The following is an 18014-nucleotide window of genomic DNA, read 5'->3' on the forward strand; positions in this document are numbered from 1 at the left end:
TGACCAGTTGGGTTTATCCCAGGGATGCAAGGATGTTTCAACATTTTTATTTATTGATATTTTATTTATTTTTATTTATTGATTTATTGATATATAAATCAATAAATGTAATACACGATATTAACAGATTCAAGGACAAAAACGATATGATCGTCTCAATAGATGCAGGAAAACCATTCAACAAAATCCAACACCCATTCATGATAAAAACTCTGCAGAAAATTGGAATAGATGGTCTTTATCTCAACCTGATAAAGGCTATCTACAAAAAACCAACAGCCCTACCATTCTAAATGGTCAAACTGAAAACCTCCATGCTAAAATCAGGAATAAGACAAGGAGGTCCACTGTCACCACTCCTGTTCAATATAGTTCTGGAAACAATAGCCACAGCAATTAGACAAGAGAAAGAAATCAAAGCAATAAAGATAGGAAAGGAAGAAGTTAAACTGTCACTATTTGCTGAGGATATGATACTCTACTTAGAAGACCCAAAAATCTCCACCAAAAGACTTCCAGACTTAATTGACAGATTTAGTAGAGGAGATGCATACAAGGGCAGCACTCAAAAATCAACAGCCTTCTTGTACACAAAAAACAGACTCACTGAGAGAGAAATTAGGGAAACAATTTCATGATAGTATCCAAAAAATGAAATATCTAGGAATTAATCTAACAAAGGAAGCAAAAGCCATTTACACTGAATGAAGAGATAGAAGAGGATATAAGAAGATGGGCAAACATCCCTTGCTCCTTGTTAGGAAGAATCAACATACTGAAAATGGCCAGACTTCCAAAACTACTATACAGATTCAATGAAATTCTGATTGAAATCCCAACAGTATATTTCACAGGACTTGAGAAAGCAATCTAAAAATTCATTTGGAACCAGAAGAGACCTAGAATATCAAAAGCCATTCTAGGCAACAAAGACATGACAGGTGGGTATCGCAATCCTGATCTTGAAAAAACACTACAAAGCCACTGTGGCAAAAACAGCATGGTACTGGCAAAGAAACAGACCCAAGGATCAGTGGAATAGACTAGAAGACTCAGAAACAAATCCAGGTGTACTCAGCTACCTCTTCTTTGACAAAGGAGCCATCCTCACTGGAGGAAACACAGACTCTTCAATAAACTGTGTTGGAAAAACTGGATTTCAACCTGCTGTAGATTAAAACTGGACCCTTATCTTTCACCACGCAATAAACTAAAATTGAAGTAGATTAAAGATCTAAATAAAACAGAAACACTAAACTTGCTGGAAGGTAAGTTAGGTAGAACTCTCTGAGACATTGACATAGGAAAAGACTTTATGAACAAATTCTCATCATGTGAACAAGTGCAAACAACTAGGATCTCACCTTATTAAAAAGCTTCTGCGCAGCAAGAAAAACACCAATGGAGCTAAGAGACAACCTACAATCTGGGAAAAAAATTTTACCAGCTACTTCTCAGACAAAGGTCTACTATCAAGAATATATAAAGAACTAAAAAAAATCAGACTGCCCCAAAATATAAAGACCTGGTACAAAAATGGGCATCTGAAATGAACAGACATTTCTCAGACAAAGAAGTAAAAGTACCAAATAAACATAAGAAAATCTTCAACATCACTGGTCATTTGAGAGATACAGATGAAAACAATACTGAGATTCTATCTCAACTCAGAAAGAGTGGCTGCTATCAGGAAATCAACCAATAACAAATGCTGGCAGGGTTGAGGGAAGAAAGGAATCCTTCTCCATTGTTGAAGGGACTGCAGACTGGTGCAATCACTGTGGAAATCAATATGTGGATACCTCAAACAACTAGGATTAGAGGTCCCATTTGACCCAGTTATCCCTCTGCTGGGTATCTTTCCAAAAGAATTAAACGAATCATTCACAGTGATATATGTGCACCCACGTTTATTTAGGCACAGTTTGTAATAGCTAAAACTTGGAAAGAGCCTAATTGCCCATCAACTGGAGACTGAATAAAGAAGATGTGGTTTTTTCTATATAATGGAGTACTACTCAGCCATAAAGAATGAGAAACTAGAGTCATTTATAGCTAAATGGATGCATATTGAGGCCATACTCTTTTTTTTTAACCTTATGATTTTATTTTTTTTGTTTTTTTTTCTTTTTATTGAGTATTGGTGCAATATAGGTATACAATACAGTTACATTGATTATTGGGATCCTGTACCTTTACATAACAGGTCTTGATTCTCATTTTTACCCCTTGTCCCTGGCCTCCCTTCACCCCCTCCTCCCCTTCCCATTTACAAACACTTTATTTCCATTTTTTCAGTTTCTCATATTTTTTTCCTCTCCCTTATTACCTTTCCCCCACCCTTCCCACTTTCCCTACACCTTTAGAGCTTTACTTTCTATTTCACATTATTAATTATCTCATTAGGATCCTGTGTACTATTATACTTTTTCACACCAGAGAAACTATTTGGTATTTCAGTTAAAGAAATCTCTGTATGAACATTAAAAATAGGGAATCCTAAAATAAAACTAAAAAGGAAAGTAAAAGAGAAAAGGTAATGATGTAAGATTAAAATAATCCTTAATTCTGAAGATGAAAATGGTCCCTTAACATATTTAAATTGCTTCTTGCTTTTGTAGTCTTATCTTATTCTTTTTTTTAATATTTAGAGAATACTTTATTAGTTTCTGTAATCAAACCCACATAGATATGACCTTACATATTTAATACAGTGTGTTACCCATGTACAAATGGGAAAAAAATTAACATTTCTAGACCAATATGGCTGTCCATTTCTGTACGATGCCAACTCAACACAGTAAATTGGGATAACTTTTTTTATATATATTTATATTTATAAAAAAAGACCAATAATAGCAGTATGTTATGCATCTATAGCAGCAACAGCTTTTCCTGGTTCTGCAGTCATCTGAACAAAATTATAGACATTCAGCACATTCCATTAAAAAAACACACACACACAAAAACAAAGAAAAGAATAATATCCAGAAAACAGCAAAGTTCTGTTGCTGTTGTTGTACCTGACACCATTTTTTTTTATTAGCATCTTAATCATCATCTGGAAAGAGAACATTCTAGAGTAATATCATTAAATGTAGCTCTGATAAAGCACGGTCCCTACTATGTATCATAAATCAGGAAAAAGGTATTTTACATTCACAGAGGTATAATACAGTACCGGCCTACATCAATAATACTAGAATAAGTTTTGGTTTGAAATTTGCGTTGTCTGCAAATAAGATTGCTACCCCTGCTTTTTTCTAGGCTCCTGTCACATGGAGAATTGTTTTCCATCCTTTCACTTTCAGTCTATGGGCTTCTTTTTGCACTAGGTGTGTTTCTTGTATACAACATATTGTTGGATTTTGCTTCTTATTCCATTTTGCCCGACTATTTCTCTTGATTGGTGAGTTGAGGCCATTGACATTGCTGGTTATAACTGATATATACTGACTTATTATTGACATGTTATTGGCCTTTTGTTGCCCCTTTTTACTTTTTCACCTTCTCCTTTTAGTTTCTTGCCTTGCCTGTTTGATTTGCTCTGTTGGGTTGAGGCCATACTCTTAAGTGAGATAAAAAGGACACACATGTAAATACTGAAGAGTTTCTCTGGTGTGAAAAACTGAAAGTGTAAATAAGGTTCAAACTGTATAATTGATAATGTGAAATAGGAAGAAAAGGGCTAAAGGCGTAGGGGAAGGGAAAGGAAAGAAGGGAAAAGAAAAAAATGTGAAAAAAGGGAAAAAATGGAAACATACTTTGTAAATAGTGAAGGATTGCGGGGTGAAAGGAGGGCAGGAGTATGGGGAAAAAATAAGAACCTGGGTCCATCATGTAAAGGTACAAGATCCCAATGATGAATGTAACTGTACTGTATATCTAAAAAGCACCAATAAATTTAATGAAAAATAAACAATTAAACAAAAGGGAACAAAAACATCCACAAAATACCTAGGAATTCAGAGCATAAATATATTTCTAACTCAGGAATCATGAAAGGGCCTGTGAAGAAGGCATCAGGGTTATAAAAATTCTGAAATTTTCATTTTTAAAAAAGAGAAGCTGTGGATGAGAGATCAGGTTTTTTTAAAAAATCAAATGATACTGATAATTCATCCTTTTCTGGTTAATATCAGGGCCAAAATTTGTACTCTAATTCAAAATAGTCTCATATTCTAGTGCTTTTTTTTATCTTTTTAAATGTTCTGCATAGTAATTACACTATACTATACCATGAAAAATTTTTTAGCCTCAATCTCTGATACTTGATTTTTCACACACCATAATTGAGTATCAGGAATATAGTTTTTGATACTAACTCCTGTTGACAGAAATCTGGATCATACAAAGATAAGTCTCAAACTGCTGTGCAGTGCACACTTACAGTCAGGGTAAAGTCATAGCAGTCAGGGAGCTCCTGGTGACGAACCGTCTGCAGATTAATGGCCTTCAGTTTAAACTGAAGCTCCACTGTCAGGAGCCTAGAAAACAGAAGGCTTTAGTGGTGGAATCACACACATGCACACACTCACACACACACACATTATGCTCACACTTGCTCCCCTCACCTGTTGAAATCCAGTGTTAAGTTGAGTTTATTTTCTTCCCATGTTCCAATATGAAAAGACTCATTAGGCTCCACAAAGAAACATTCTGCCATGGAAAGAAACAAAAGCATGATCAGTGCCTGAAATTTATTTAAAAAAAACAAAACAAAACAAAAACAACTTCATTTTGAAAGGATAACTCATTTAAGATCAGTTATGGAGACTCCACTCTTTCTCTGAATTAAGGTTTTTCGAAGCTATTCGTCAGTATGACTTGGTAAAGCACTTTATGCATCTTTAAGATCCAGAAGACCATACCATTCTTGAACTGCTTGGGGACTAGAGAAAGGCCTGATATCTGTCTCCTTAGGGTCCTATATAATGCCACCTTCCTTCCTGTCTCTGTACTCTTGACCAACTCTGAGTCCCTCCCCTCCTGCCTTTGTACTCTAAGTGGAGGATCTGAAGCACTTACAATGCCTGCTTTTCTAAGTAGGTTAGAGAAGGGGTCACTACTTGCTTTAAGGTGGAGGGGGGCTGTATAGCTTGGTGGCCTTTCAGGAAAGGGGGGGCACGGCAGGAGGTAAGTGTCAGGTGGGTGAATCAGGGGCTCTTCATCTGTATTTGCAGCCCTCTAATATCCTTGAATCATCTCAAAACCATTCTCCTCTCTCACCTCCACCCCTACATCATCCATAAAAAAATTGTGTTCCATGAAACCAGTTCCTTGTGCCAAAAATGTGCAGAACTGCTGGTAAAGGATCTATTTTTTAAAATATTTTATGTATTGACATTTTTCCTTAATATATTACTTTAAGAAAAGGAAGAGAGCACTTTAGAAAATTTTTCTATTTGGTACTGTTATCCTTTACTAGTCCTCTCAATATAATAAATTATTCCTAAGCATGTTTTGTGAGCATAATGCCCGTCTATTCAACCAGCTTACCCATAACCAATGCCTATGAGAGGCAACAGAGTATATGGCTAAGCTCATGGCTACCTCTTTTTTTGGTAGTGGGGATCCAACTCAAGACCTTTCATGTGCAAGCCAGGTGGCAGAACCACTGAGCTAAATCCCCAGCCCAAGGCCTCCTCTTATTAGTCTGTCCTGAGTAAGTCAGTTAGCTTGATCAGCTGTACTTCAGTCTTCTAGGAAATAGGGATAATAACAAACCTTGCCTTATCTAGGTTTCTTTGAGCATTCCCGAGATAGAGCACAGTAGCTGATACATAAGAACTTCTATAAAGTTTTTACTATGCTCTAATAGCACAAATCATACCAATGATTTCAGAGATGAATTTGCTAATTTTGAGTGTGAATCAAGGAGTTATAAACTAAAGCTCTAGCATGTAGAACATTACCTGTTTCAATTTCTGGATCAATGTCAAAGGTGTCATTTCCAGGGCAGATGTGTCCTCGCTTGTAGAAGTGCTGGCAGATGGCCATAGCAGACTGTTTGGTACCCTTGTTCTCATAAGCATGATTCCCAACCGAGACATTGCGTAGCTGCAGGTACTTCAAACACAAGGGGAGCAGGAGGTGAAATGTCAGCCAGGGCAGAATGAAGCCAGCATGTCTGCCCCTAACCTCCTCACCCCTGAAACTGGCAGGTGCCCCCCTTCCCCACCCCGGTGGAGACATCCAGCTTGAGTGCAGAGTGAAGGACTTGCTGTTGAGCACCAGGAAGGGAGGGCAAAGAGTGTTTCTGAGTTAGAGTTCCAGGCTCAAGGCTCATCTCAGTCGCAAAGTTTCTGAGATATTGGTTCCTTATCTCCAAAACTAAAGTCTAAAGCTTTAGAGCATCACCTGTGAGGTTCTTTTCTTCTTTAAAGAACAGTGTTCAGGGAGTAATTCTTACATTCAGTGTGAATACACATTTTGTCATTGAACTATTTCCTGCAAGGCAAGGTCAGAGTTCTTTACTAGTGTGATTTAAGAAGTGAGAGACATTTGTTCCAAATGGACCTTTAAAACCTTTTCTTTAAAAAAATGTTGATTTAAGGGCCGGGGATTTAGCTCAGTGGTTCTGCCACCTGCCTTGCAAGCTCAAGGACCCGAGTTTGATCCCAAGTACAAAAAAAGAGAAAGAAAAAGAAAGGTTGATTTAATCATTATCTTGACAAAAATACATTTAATCACATTTACAGAAATACTTCCCTTGTTCTAATGACTCCTTTAAATAACATAAAATGTTACTTTTACAAATGAAAACCTTATCGCACCTTGGAATAACTCTCTACGTAAACTCAGTGGATTTCCATAGATGTTTTCATAGCTTGCAGTGAGCAATGTGGTTGCACAATTGGTCATATGAAAGAAAATAAGGAAGGACATCTGTCTCTCTTGGAATTAGCACTTTGTGTGATGGACACAGAAAAGCAGTTCTGCTGAAGATGCATGTGAAACAGGCTCTGATAAATGACGGAAATAATTTATGATCTGGGCCTAGGGGATAGATTTTGAGCCAGGCCTTGCCAAGGTTGCCAAGTAGCAACATGCTGCTAAGTGAAATGCTTAGTTCTCAGCCCTAACCTAACTCCTTCACCACGTTTGATGCAGTTGAGTGTTTCTCCCCGACTTCTTCTCCAGACTTCTGGCCACAGGCTGCTTCTTCTCGGATTTCATTGATGAATCCTCCCTGCCATTCTCCCCTTGGAGTCCCCTTGGATTCAGCCCCCAACCTCTGCATCCACATTCTCTCCACAAGTGACTCCAACTAGTCTCGTGTTTTAAACACCATCTATACACTGAAGACTTCCACGTTTGACTCCAGCCTTGATCTCTCCATCCAATGCCATCCACGGGGAGCAGTCTGCCTACCTGACACTTATGGTGTCTAAGGAGGATTTCAAACCTAAATGTGCAACGGAAAAACCTACTTCTCCACCATAATTCCCTTTCAATAAATGACTCCCTAACCCCATCAGTTGTTCAGGACCAAACTTATGAAAGGTCTTTCAGACTGCTTTTCTCATATTTCACTTCCAGTCTATCAAAAAGTAATGTGTTGCTTTCGAGGTACTTCCCTGTGGGACCCGTCCAAAGCTCTTAGCCACCTCAGCACAGTCCGACTGCCTCATCACTTTCACTGCCGCTACTGCCCTAGTCCAATCACCATCGTTTCTCCCCTTGGACTAATTAGTCTCTCAACTTCCTGCCTCCAGTCCCAGTCTCTCGCTAGTCTAGTGTCCATTGAGAACTCAGGAATTGGTGAATTAACGGATGTGAAACCCTTGGGACACTGATACCAAATACAGTACAAGAACCTGCTCAACACTCCTGCTAACTGTTCCTTCTCCTTTGAGACAGCCACCAGCTCCTGCCCCAATTACTATCTCTGCTCTTCTGCTCTGGCACCTTACCAACGAAGCCTTCTCTGGCCACCCCAGTGGTTCATTCTGTCTGCTGCATATTGTTCCCATAGTGCTTATAACTGACAGATGGTGTCCTTATGTACTTGTTCACTGCCTGTCTCTTCCTATTACAGTGTCACCTTTTTGACTTTGTCTATTTGCTTACTGCACTATCTCTGCTCCAAACAAGTACCTGATGTATCATAGACACCAAATAAATATTTGAACAAATACCTCTTAGCTCTGGTCTATGTATAATAGAGTCTCTGCCCTATCAAAAGCGTCTATGGCTCCCTGGCCCCCTCACCATAAGCCCCAAAGCTCCTTTCTAGGTACTGCAAAGCCCGGAAAGGCCTGGCCCTGGCCTCTCTCTGTCTTTCCCCTCACTGACTCTCACTTGCACTCCTACCTTTCATTTACTCAAATGCACCAAATGTTTCTGCCCAGACCTTTGTTGCCAGCTACTCCTTCATCCTGGAATATTCTTCCCCGGACTTCAAATCCTCAGAAAAGCCTTTTAAACTGACATCCTGAGCCCACTACTAATGTCTTACGCTGCTTCGTTTTATTTCACAGCACACATCACTACTTTAAATCAAATAATTCTGGTCAATTTTTTAAAAAGTCTATCTCTCCCATGAGAATGCAAGCTCCACAGGGAAGGGTATTTATCCAGTTCACTGCTTTAATGCCAGCACTTGGGGGCCACAGTAAGTGAGCGGGCATTTGTCAAGCTGATGGTAAATTTTAAAAATCATCATATTGTGTGAGTAGCTCTGTATTATAGCTAACTTATGCGCAATGAGTGAGCAGACTTTGAAGATAAGATACATGATTACCATCCCATGCTTTCTGTTAGCCCTGGGATTGAGAAAAAGATCCAGAAGTTTGCAATAATAGAAGCAAGCTGCATATGTTATTAAGCAGTATTATGTTCTACACATCTGAAGAGATAGTGTATCACTGAGATATTGAGCTTTTGGGTTTTCTTTTTTCCCCCAGCATGGGCATGGTATACCTGGAAAGTGGGGTGCATCATGGGAGGTAACTCTGGAAAGTTGGAGTCAGATATGTGATGAGTTCTATGTATGTGTGGGGTGATCCCCACGAGGGTCCCCTGAAGCTCTGAACCTCCCGACCACCGAATCTTATGCCAAAAATCTGAAGCCCAGGGCTGCAGGTAGCTGTTAACATCGTAAGTTATGTCACAGCCAGACTTCGTGGCTGTCTAAGGCTCTCTGTGGAGGGCTGAGTAGCAGGTAATACCTGGATGGTCTGGTGCAAGTGGCAGGGCTGTGACCAGCTAAAGGGCCACACTAGAGATCAAGCCAGAGAATCCTGGGACAGGAATGTGGGGTGGAGACTATGGCTGGAAGTCAGGGAATTGCCAGGGAGGCTGCACAGGGCATGCAAGTGGTGGCTATGGCCTCTGTAGGGCTTAATTGGACTGGCACATATCTCTTCTGACCTTCTACCTTAAGAAGAGATGGTCACTCAGCTCAAGGGTCCCAGGTCAGACTTTGTGTAATAAAAACAAAATGAAAGGTCCTTAGCTGAGTAATTGGCACCAAAATTAAAGCAAATTAAAATTGGTTGCTCCTTGATTATATGTTACTTATTTATGGCCCCTCTGTGATCACTGGACCCTAAAAGACATGAGGTTTTCGAGCTTATTCACTTATTCCAAACATCTAAGTGACTGTTTTCTATCTCCACCTTCATGAACTAGACACATCAAACGCTGTGCTGCTCAACACTGTTTGATGGAGATATAGACGGATGTGTAGATAAAAGGGCACATATATCTATATCATGAGAAATGTTATGCAACAAGATCTGTGACTTTAGGTGAAATCCCTGGAAAACCACCATGAGGTGGTAAGGAAGGTGGATGAGGAATAAAGGAAGCCAACCAGACAGAGAAAGTTATGCACAATGTTTGAGCTGCAAGAGTAAATGACTCCAAGAAGACCCTGAGGTCTTTAAACCCAAGCACTAGACCAGAAAGAAAAACCAGTCTGGGCAGCAGGCTGGAAAGAGACTGTGAGCTTCTTTGGACAGAGTGATTCTTCCCTGCAGCTGTGCAGCAGTGTGAACAACTGTTTAGGAGTCAACTTGTCCTGGTGATGACCAAGGCTGGGTAATGCAGGAAATTTCTTAAGGAAAAGGACAGATCTGTCAGAATTATTCAAACAAAGAAAAGGAGCCAGCAAAGATGACCCAAAAGAGATGGAGGAAAGCCAAGATATAGTTATTAAACACAAAGTAACTCTTTGACACTCAAATATAGAAGAACATACAAAAAGCAAAGTGTTATGATCACAGTTTTTATCAGGATGAGCCCCAGGGATCATCGAGTTAGTAAGAACTTGGGGCTAAGCTGTCAATGTAACCAGTATGAGCTGGAAATAACCACAATGACTGAGATGATGCTCTGTCATTTTCCCTCGGGGAATATCACCTCCACTATCAAATCATCTCTTTACATAAAACAAAGTATCTCGATCAGTCCCACGGTCCCTATCAACCCCACTGTCCCCATTCAGCTCTCCTGATGCATGCAGAATAACTGACCTCACTAACCACAAAATTCCCACTGGTTCATGAAAAATTTAATCAAGATACTTTAATCTTCAGCTAAAAGTATCTAATAGTGCTGGGAAACCCCAGGGACTCGTTGCCATTAGTATTATTTATTTGCCTACATGTGCCATGATTTAAATGTATCATGTCTCTTCAGAGTCCACATGTTGGAACTTAAACAGAAATATGGCTGTATTAAGAGGGAGATTTTAGTAGGTGATTAAGTAGCAAAGGTAGAGCCCTCACAATGCTATCAATAAGATTACGAAAGTACCAAAAGAAACAGTTATGTCCTTTTATCCTTCTACATGTCTTCTACCGTGTGAGAACAGAGAAAAAAGAAGCAAAACACAGAGCCTGTGGCCTCCTTGAGCTTAGGCTTTCCAGCCTTTGGAACTGCGCGAAATAAATTTTGGTTATTTCCAAATTATCGAGACTGGTATTTTAACAGTAGGAAAGAGACAACCAGGACAGGGATTCTATATGGATTGCTACGTGGAAAGGTCATGGAGATGTGTTAAGCAGAATGACCCAATACCAAACAGTGTATTTTAAAGACTGAGATTAGGCCTAGTAAGAAAGGCGACATTTTGTAATGAATATAATGGGCTGTTTATCTCTTACCTGTACAGTCCACATCCTCCCCAAACACCAATCTACAGTTTGGTGCACAGTGCTGTAGAGAAACTTGCTACACTCAATGCAAAATTTTCAAAATTGAGTATGTCCAGGATTAAGTCATTTTCCCCTATAAATTGCAAGCCATAATTCTGTTCAACAATTTAGCAGCTTGTATCTATTACTGGTTTTCTCATTCCTACTGCTATCTAAAAACTTAGTGTCATAAGGACATATTGTATCTGGACAATTTACCACGTCACTGCATAGATTGTCTCTGGAAAATGAAGAACTGCACTGCACTATAATCATTTTTTTTAGAAGAGTCATAATAATTATGAAACGTGGTCTGTAAACTAAACCCACACTGGAAATACTGACTTCAAGAGCACTTTCAATGAAATATACACAGTATGAAATTTGGGATTTTGTTAAAGTACTGTTTATAAAGATGCATTGATCAGAAACTCAGACTAAGAATACAACTCATCTGTATGGAAAATAAGCTTACTTTTTGTTGGCAGTTAGTATCACAATAAAATCATTGTCAAAGCTTTACTTACTTTTAAATGAACTTTCAAGTCTTGGTTGCTATACAAACTCTGTAAAGTTAATATTCTCATTATTTGCTAAAAGCCTCTGAAAAAATAAGATTGGAAGACTTAATGACTACTTATGTCCCAGGTCATGTTCAGCAATTTTAAATCTTTGAGGCTCACACGCAAACCCCTAACCCTGATTCTTTCAATAAACTATCAAAGTTTCTCTCTCACAGTACTAAAAAAGGTTTTTCTCAATTTCTAGTTTTGTAAAAGTTTGCGGGCAATATCTTTCAGAAAAACTTAACAACAGTGTAATGCCTAAGTTATTTCCAGGTAGAATTGTTCACCCTACTATGCTTCAGCATCAGTTTCTATAAAGTGCATTGCTACTGCTTTTCCAGTCTGTTTTTTTCTCCCAAGAAGAGGTACACTTCATTTACCTGATTCACGGCAAAGATGATCTGCTCGTAGACTTCCCTTTGCGTGTACACTGCATACGTGTCATCCATGCGGTCCACGTATCCTTTGAGGAAGAGATGTTTGAATGCTACAGTGTTCTCTTCCTTGAAAGCTACCACCATCTGGTTACTTAGCCCAAACAGAACCAGCTTAAAAGAAGAGAAGAAATGGTAACAATCTGAATAAAAATGTAGAGGCAGATGGTACAGGGGCCGGAATGGCAAGATGAGTTTACAGTGAATTCCAGAGGACATTGAGAAGGCTCATGCCTGACTGATAACACTGCATTAAGAAAGTCCAAGTCCTGTGACCGAATTATGCTTGCTATATGTCTCGTTACCAAGCCTGTGACAATAAGATCAAAACTAGAAAAAAAATCTTTTCAATTTATCTCTAATTTGAAGTATATTAACATAATGCGTCCTTAATATTCAAGTAGGATTGACCCCAGAGTCTTACATGAAATTCATTTGTTTGCATGGAAAAAATTTGTTTGACTGCACTGCAGTCACGGTGACATAACCTCTTTTAATCATACTCCTAAGCTTGCTGTCATGGTTTAGACCTAAAATGTCCCCCAGGAGGCTCATGTGTTCAGAGGTGGGGCTTTCAGAAGGTGCCTGGATCTTGAAAGCTCTAAATGCACATTTTGATGGCAATATCGGGAGGTAATGGAAACTTTCAAGGTGTCTTGTGGAAAGGGATAGGTCATGGGGCGTGGCCTTGAGGCTATATCTTGCCCTGGCCCCTTCCTCTCTGGCTTTCTCACCCACTCTGCTTCCTGGCTGCCATGAGGTGAGCAGTTTTCCTTCAAGCCACTCTTCCGCCATGATGTTCTGCCTCACCACAACCCTAAAAGCAATGGAGCCCATTGATCATGGACTGAAACCCCAAAAGGCATGAGCCAAAATAAATCTTTTCTTGTTTAAGTTATTTTCTTCCAGGTATTTTGCACAATAACAAAAAGCTGATTTGATTTACTCCAAGTCTGTTTCATACCCCCCTTCTTTAAGTTTAGATCCCAGGGTGAGGCAGGCCATATTTTATATGAAAGGGGGAAGAACGCCGAGAATATTGCCAGACACTATTCTAGAAACCTGCCTTATTACATTTATTGATTCCACAGCACAATTCGAAATGTAGTAATTTTGCAAGGAACACATAAAGGCTCAGAAAAGCTAGACGCTTTTTTCAACTCACACCACTAGCAAGTGTACAGTGAAAATTGGAAACTGTTTCTGACAGACTAAATCTAAATTTAGATTGTGCTAAAGACCTACTACCTGTCCTATCAGGCACACAAGTAATCCAAGGTCTGATGAGGCCCCTTTCCCTTCCCTTGTGATGTATGATAGACGTCACCATCGGAACTCCACCTGGCTCCTTTCCCTTTCTGAAAAGACTCTGGAGCTAAGTATCTTCACTCAAATCACAGTAAGGTAAAAGCTTGATAGTTCAGCTATTTTACATCTCTTAAAGTCAATGACCAAAAAAATCTTCAAAATGAAGACATTCTTATCAGTTTTATGAGTATCTTCCACAGGCCAGCATCACCCTAGGTACTGAGGATAAAATGAGAAGACAACTGATCCTGTCTTCAAGGGCTGAGGGCAGATGGCAGCATGAGTGGCTGAACGAACTGCTATAATTCAGAGACTGAGCCAGCTAGTGGGAATAGGGAAAATTTTAGTAGGGCTCCTGTTATTGCAAACACAAAATCTCCAATTTAACAGAAAAATTCCTTTCTCCTGAAAAGACATAATCTGTCTCTAAGTTGTTTGCAGTTGCTCCATGACAAAGTTGCCGTTATGTGCTTTGTTTGATTGCACAGATACATCACAATTAGGAAATTCTCAATAACTATTTAAAATGTATCTAAGCAGCTTTTCCATGCTTATTACCAACAGGTTTAAACTACTGGCAAATTCTCCTTTTGAAAAGGAAGGTTAGGTGAACTCCCCAAAAGATTAAAGAGTAATTAACAGCATAAGCCTTAGAAGATAGAAATCTGAGTTTTCATCTTAGTTCTACTCTTCTAGTTTCCCGACTACAGCAGGTTATTTCACCACAGCAAATGTCAGTGTTCTTGACTGTAAAACAGAGATACCACTACCTACATCCAATTTGTTTGAAGAATTGAACATGATAATGTCTATAAAGTGTTTGATATGACACACAGCAAATATTCAAGTGGTACCAATTGCTACCCTGAGGAAAACAATACTCCCATTTAGTTAAAATGGGCTTTCAAAGTCTTGAAAAGCTTTTAAAAACTATGAAAATTGGGGGCCAGGGATTTAGCTCAGTGGTTCCATGGCCTGCCTTGCAAGCACAAGGACCGGAATTCAATCCCCAATACCAAAAAACAAAACAAAATTATGAAAATCAACTTCTTCATTTATAAAATGAGGGAAGCTAACTTTTACCTGATAAGAGTGTTGTTAGAATTAAATGAAAGAAGGTACTGGAACAGTACAATCAGCCAAGTGTTCATTTCCCTTAATATAATACCTAGTATCAGAATTTAAGCAAGAATTCTACTAATCTGATTACAGAAATTGCCTTAGCTGCTACCAATCATAATCATTTGTTCTCAGTAAACAATTAAGTTAGTAATGTCAGGATTTTAAAAGTTCTCTTTCAATACTTGTTTTTTACTCGTGTTTTTTTTTTACAAAAAAAATTAAAATAAACCTTTCACATCTATTTTTCACTGTCAGAATCTTCTATTTTTGTTCTGCTTTTAGCAAGAGTTACTACTATTTTTCCCAGCAAGAAAACCCAGTTTCATAAGAATAAATCGCAATCGGTATATGTAACAATCACAAAATATGGTTTCCCAAAATATTTTAAAAGAAAAATTTCCTGTGCTGAAAACTAATTAGAATGTGTGACTAAAATTACAATGTAATGAAAGATGAGAAGGAAAAAGGTAAGAAAAATAAAGCCACAATATTCTACAAACATTAGAGAGAAAAAGGTTAAGATTGTGTTTATTTGTTGCTCTCCATTATGCAAGCAGTTAAACGGTGTTGTTTTTTTTTTTAATTGTCCATTGTTCTCTGTTTTTAAAGAGGCTTTCACCAAACTCATAATCAGAGTTGCTCACCTGAACAGTCACTGTGGCAATTTTCAGAATTTGTATGGCAAGTTTCCATGGTTTTCTGCCTCGGGCCCAGAACTTCTCACAAGGATTCATGAAAAAAAACTTGAGTTTTCTCCTCATCTGGTCTTCTAATAGAAGCTCCTCAGACGGCAATGCATTCTGGTTAAAAGTATAGCGATTTTCCTCCTCGTGAGAGCTACAGCTACTTATAATTACCTCAGGATTTGCCATCCCTGGGGAAGAAAAGAGGCCCATCATTTCCACTCAGTGGCTAAAGGCACAAGTCCATCTTGTTTGCTCTTGCCAAACTGTGTCAGAAGGAGCCCAAGACAACAGACCTGGTGTCAAATAAGCACTGTTGTCCTAAACTGCACTTTAAGTATTTCACAGGATGAACTGAAATGTAAGATCATGTTTTCTTTGTGTAATTACTGAGTGAATTTTTGCCTATTTGAAGACTACTAAATTCAGAGGCTGCTCCTATCAGTAAAAGATTATGCGTAATACGCAGAGTATGTACATGCTGTCTCACTAAGCAACAAAGTTAGAGCAAAGATTAGACTTGAGAGCCTGGATAAAGACTTCAGAGGGTAGGTAGTCTCTGAAATTACATGCAAAAACTTGTGTATATGAGGGTATGGCCCCTTCTTTCCTAGGGAGAAACTAAAACTTTCACCAGATTATTTTTTTAAAAGAAGTTTAAAAGCACTAAGTTGTTGGTAATAGGGGATCTTTAAAAAACAAGATCCAATTTGGTTTCTAATTCTGGTTCCACAGTTTGATATTTCCATGACCTGATGCAAGTCACTGAGCCACCTTGGGCCTGTTTCTTCTCGTGCGAAATGGAAATAATATTTACCCTCATATTCTTGTAGGTAGCATTAAATTAAAAGCAAAAGCTCCCACGTGGAGTCTAGCACTAAGCAGATGACCTACTCCCTTTCACCCCAAGACAGAGCAACTTTCTAAATAGCCAGCAGAGGTTCTGGGTCGGAAGGAGACCCAGGGAACTGAAAGGCCTATTTGCAAAAGAAACGGAGGCACTCAGCTGCAGTGCAGTCCCCCACCCTATCAATTGCTTTTCATGGAAACAGATTTTTATGGCTATGGAGCACATTTTACTTTTCAAAGTACTTGACACCTCTTCTATCTTTGGTCCCTCTGAAAATGATAGGGCAGCTTTTTCAAAGTGACAAAAAGTCACTCCATAGACTGGGACCATTCTTGGATTACTCTTGATACTAATACTATCACTATAGAAACCAGTTCAAAATAAAATAACCCAAACCACCAAGAGAATAGAGTCCTTCCCCATAAAACAGAAAACCAGGTTTGAGTTAGGTATTTTTATAATTACTGTTACTCAGCAGTGAAAGGGGAAGAATTTTACCTACATTCTTAGAATACCTGACTACTCTCTGTTTAAGAACCACCCTGCTTTCCAAGTCTAGAGCTCATGTATGGTTTGGACTGCAACATTCTCAGCAAACCTAAGGAATATAGACACTGGTTATAAAAACTAGCCATGGGCAAAATGTTTAAACTCCTAGTTAATGAAAAGATTAATAGATACTGCTGAAAAGATAAGGCATAAAACATAAAACATACTTACTCTAGAGCATAGCCCATGTCGTTAAAATGAAATAATGATAGAACTCATTCAAGGGTGACATGTTTGTGTGTTAAAATGCCTATACAATAAGTCTTAGATAAAAACAAAAATGTGAGGAAAAGGTGTTTAATTCCTTAGGATTTTTAAGGACATTTTATTTCCTTCTTGGAAAAGGTGGACTATTTTAATTAGCATTTAAGAAGACTATGGGATTCAAAATGAAGGGAGGTGATTTTATATTGATAAAATTTGTACGAGTATCAACATAATGATAAAATTGTTAATACAGTTACTTTGGGAATTAGGGGTTTGAAGTCACATTAAGTCCTTTCCATTTTGACAGCAAGAAAAATTAAACTTTAAACAAACTACACTTGAGTAAATGCAGAAAAGTTTCTCTGATGTGAAAAACTTAAAGTGTAAATAAGGTTCAAACGGTATAACCGAGAGTGTGAAATAGGAAGAAAAACAAACTGGCCACACACAGTGTAACAGTAGCCCACAAGACCAAAGAGAAAATGAGCCGCCGTCATTAATTTATTCCGCACCCCGCATCATACTGTTCCGGAAGCAGGACATTTCATTCACAAAGCCTGGGACTGTCTGCCTGACCCCATCCCAGCCGGAAAACCCTTCCGAGGATGCACCGCACCAGCTGCAGGCTGTTGGGCCCCCGAGAGCTGCAGGAGTCTTGGCAGCCAACCTTCCCTTGGAGGCTGGGAAGGCAGGGTGTGCCGAGGCGCCCGCCGTTAGTCCATCCGAGAGCCGCGCTCGCTTTGGAACCCACAGGGACGTTCCTCGTCCCCGCGGTTGGGTGGAGCTGAGGAAGGCTAGTCGGGTTATCTGTAAATAGTAAAAGCCTCACGACTGGGGACCAAGTAACTCGATCTCCTTTCTTCAGCAGCACTTTCCCACTTCATCAGCAGACACAGAACTTCTGTTACCTGCCTTTCCTTCCTCCCTCCCTCCCTTCCCTTCCTTCCCTCCCTTCTCTCCTCTTCCTTTCTTCCCTTCCTCCTTCCTCTCCTCTTCCTCTTCTCCTTCCTTCCTTCCTTCCTTCCTCTTTCTTTTTCTCTCTGATTCATCTTTTTTCCTATAAACCTTGAGGCTTGATCTGCGCAGCGCTGATCACCAGGCTGAGCCCGCCCCCCGCGCCCCCGGCGCAGACCCCGAACTCCTTCGACGGC

General features: G+C 39.3%; 1 protein-coding gene across 8 annotated transcripts in view; it reads right to left on the reverse strand.

Moving 5' to 3' along the window:
• The window catches only part of Mcoln3 (mucolipin 3), a 39995-nt gene extending 24546 nt beyond the window's left edge, over positions 1–15449 (reverse strand). For 7 of the 8 annotated variants that reach the window (XR_782660.2, XM_010636712.3, XM_010636717.3 and 4 more), the window contains exons 1-5: positions 15219–15449; positions 12091–12258; positions 5916–6069; positions 4575–4659; positions 4391–4487 (exon numbers count right to left, since the gene is read on the reverse strand). Coding sequence is in view for 7 of the 8 variants with exons in the window: in XM_010636712.3 (XP_010635014.1) it covers positions 4391–4487; positions 4575–4659; positions 5916–6069; positions 12091–12258; positions 15219–15446 (732 nt within the window). In the remaining variant the exon portion in view is untranslated. The remainder of the gene's footprint in view (positions 1–4390; positions 4488–4574; positions 4660–5915; positions 6070–12090; positions 12259–15218) is intronic. The other variant, XM_010636718.3, reaches the window with a different exon arrangement.
• Positions 15450–18014: the final 2565 nt, after the last annotated feature.

Source organism: Fukomys damarensis, unplaced genomic scaffold (assembly GCF_012274545.1).
Source record: "Fukomys damarensis isolate Sample0158 unplaced genomic scaffold, DMR_v1.0_HiC HiC_scaffold_33, whole genome shotgun sequence".
Taxonomy (NCBI): domain Eukaryota; kingdom Metazoa; phylum Chordata; class Mammalia; order Rodentia; family Bathyergidae; genus Fukomys; species Fukomys damarensis.